Below are 2,500 nucleotides of genomic sequence, written 5' to 3'. Positions count from 1 at the left end.
TTTCAACCTCGAATACATTCCCGAAAGCAATCATTCGATGCTGAACTCAGGCAAGGCCGTAGATTAAGAAATAAATAAACGCTCGCTGAATGGCGACGATACAGAGGGAGAGAGCACAGTCTATCGCTTTCCGTCGATATTTGAGGTTTTGAATTTGAGTATTTAATGTCATCGAGAATGTACTAGAAAGCGTAGAACGATGTGCGATTTCATTCTGGGGTTACATTCTTACCAAATCTGTGTACCGAAGATATAAAATGGTCACAAAAAGAAGGATAGAAACTGTATTTAGGACCCTAAGTCTAATTTCTGCTACAAAATCAATAAACAGTCTCATCCTAAACAGTCAATTTATGAGTTTTAATACATTTGCAATCTAAAAGTCATCTCATGTGTTATTAAATACAAGCCCATTTCTTAAGCACACATTTTAATCAAATAATGCTAATGGAAAAGGATCCTCATCACGATATTAATCAGTCTAGGCACAAGATTAATGAGACTAATTACTAATTAGTAGCTTAGAAGAATCATAAATTAGGAGTGATATCCTGTTAGCTACTCATCATCTATCCTGTTAGTTATTCCCATATCTTTCCCACTGAAAACTTATCTAGTGATTGTCCTGACCTTAATAACCAACCGGCTCATATCCTGTCGATCATAAATCATCGCCTAATAGAAGTGATTCACCACACACCTGAAAGCCACACCTAATGAGCATCGCGAAAACGATGCCCGGCGCATACTGAACGTCCATAGCAATTTCCTATCTTCTACGGAAACAGCCACCACCAACGGGTGTTGCGATTACACGCCCGTGGCTGGACAAAGGTCAACTATATCGTGGAGGAAGGATGTCAAGGTAAAAAGAAATGCGCTGTCACAACATCGCTAATGATAGAGCATCTAAATCTCGGTCCACACCCACCGACCGAATGTGTCGACAAAATTGATGCCTGTAACTGGCTCACCCAGCTGCTAGTTTGCATTTCACGGACGCCAGGAAAGGACGTGCGGACCGTGGAGGGTGGGTGTTGGTCTTCTTCGGATCCTTGGAGCGGTCAACTTGTTGATTGATTTCACTTTCGCATGCAATGGCGCACTACTTCTTTGCCCTTTCATGGTGAACGAGCGATTCAATATCACTAATGTACGAAATTGAAAATGAATTGTGAACATCATCCCTGGCATCGCCAGGAGAAGGTCATTAGGTCAGGCCTGGAAGTAACAATCGTGTCGGATAGTAGCTAATGATTCATCTTCCGGTCAACAGACAGCAAAGGATCGCTGTGTCCGTGGTAATCATTTTCGAATCCCTGGCGCTTTTAGAATGGAAAATATAGCCCAGATCAAGATGAAACTACAACAAGCTTAACAGGAGAATGAAAGATCAAAAATGTCAGATCTAAAAAGAAGGATTGAATTGACTTGTCCTCGAACGAGGTCATGGTTTCTCAAGGTCTAACCACTTCAGTAACCTCCCCCCGGGAGTCTGAATGTGATTCAAACATGCAGAACATTCTACTCACGAGTTGCTGAAACACATTTTAAGTTTCCAACTCTTCTTACTTTTCCAGCATTGCTTTCAGTCCGTGCTCAACAGCTTATCGCCACTCACACGGTCACGATGGTGGTCCAAAGTAAACGTGGGCCTCGTTTCCCAAAACACCTCATTACCATCGACAACATCAAAAGTAGGTAAAGTTCACCACCGTCTCCAGCGCCACCGCCTGCCAAATCCGAACCCGATGCCTCACCGTTTGACACGCAAGATTACGCGACGGGCCGGGAGCCATTCAATCCGATCGCGTATCGCGCCCTGGTCCAAAGCTCCGAAAACCGTACGGTGGCTCGAACTAAAGAACTCATTTCGATTTTCATTGCCACGGTTCTGGTTTCGTGTGGGGGTTTTTTTTTTCGGAAGGTCCTTAATAATGGGTAGTCAGAAGAATAGGAGAAGAACGAAAAAACCAGAATCAGAATGTCCGTGGGTCGACACCAATTCGAGGTGTCGAGCTCGGTAGCGATAAAGTCTTTTATTTCCAAATCCACATCGTGGTGGTCTGCGCAAAGAGGAACACACAAAATCGGCAGGAATTTCCAGGTGAAGTTCAACGTTCAATTCGTTCAAGAGTGGGAGTCACAGCTGGCGACCCCTTGTGCGTGCCCTCGAGGAGTTATTTTTCTGCGGAATGCATTCATCACAATCGTCTCCCGGGGTCCCAATGCGTCCATTGGAAGCCGGGGAATTAATTTTCCCTTTTACCTCAAATTGCGAAATAGGTTGGTTCACCTTTCTACACTGGGGATTTCTCTGTTCGGGAGGGTGAGAGAGAGAGAGAGAGAGAGAGAGCAATGATTGACTTACATTATTCCTAGCGCCAACGTCTGATCCGAGATCGATCATGCGGTCGAGGATGGGCGTACGATTATCCTTGACGGCGAACATCAGCGGCGTCATTCCGGTTGCCTGTTGGGGAACAGAAATAGAGAAAGA

At 44.6% G+C, this 2,500-nt stretch overlaps 1 protein-coding gene across 3 annotated transcripts in view; it reads right to left on the bottom strand.

Moving 5' to 3' along the window:
• LOC126581125 (serine/threonine-protein phosphatase 6 regulatory ankyrin repeat subunit B) overlaps positions 1-2,500 on the bottom strand; it is a 34,091-nt gene that overhangs the window by 26,778 nt on the left and 4,813 nt on the right. For all 3 annotated transcript variants that reach the window (XM_050244593.1, XM_050244591.1, XM_050244592.1), the window contains exon 2: positions 2,372-2,473. In XM_050244593.1, the coding sequence (XP_050100550.1) occupies positions 2,372-2,473 (102 nt within the window). The remainder of the gene's footprint in view (positions 1-2,371; positions 2,474-2,500) is intronic.

This window comes from Anopheles aquasalis, chromosome 2 (genome assembly GCF_943734665.1).
Source record: "Anopheles aquasalis chromosome 2, idAnoAquaMG_Q_19, whole genome shotgun sequence".
NCBI lineage: Eukaryota > Metazoa > Arthropoda > Insecta > Diptera > Culicidae > Anopheles > Anopheles aquasalis.
The sequence above is the reverse complement of the archived record's forward strand: the minus strand, read 5'-3'. Positions and strand labels throughout refer to the sequence as shown.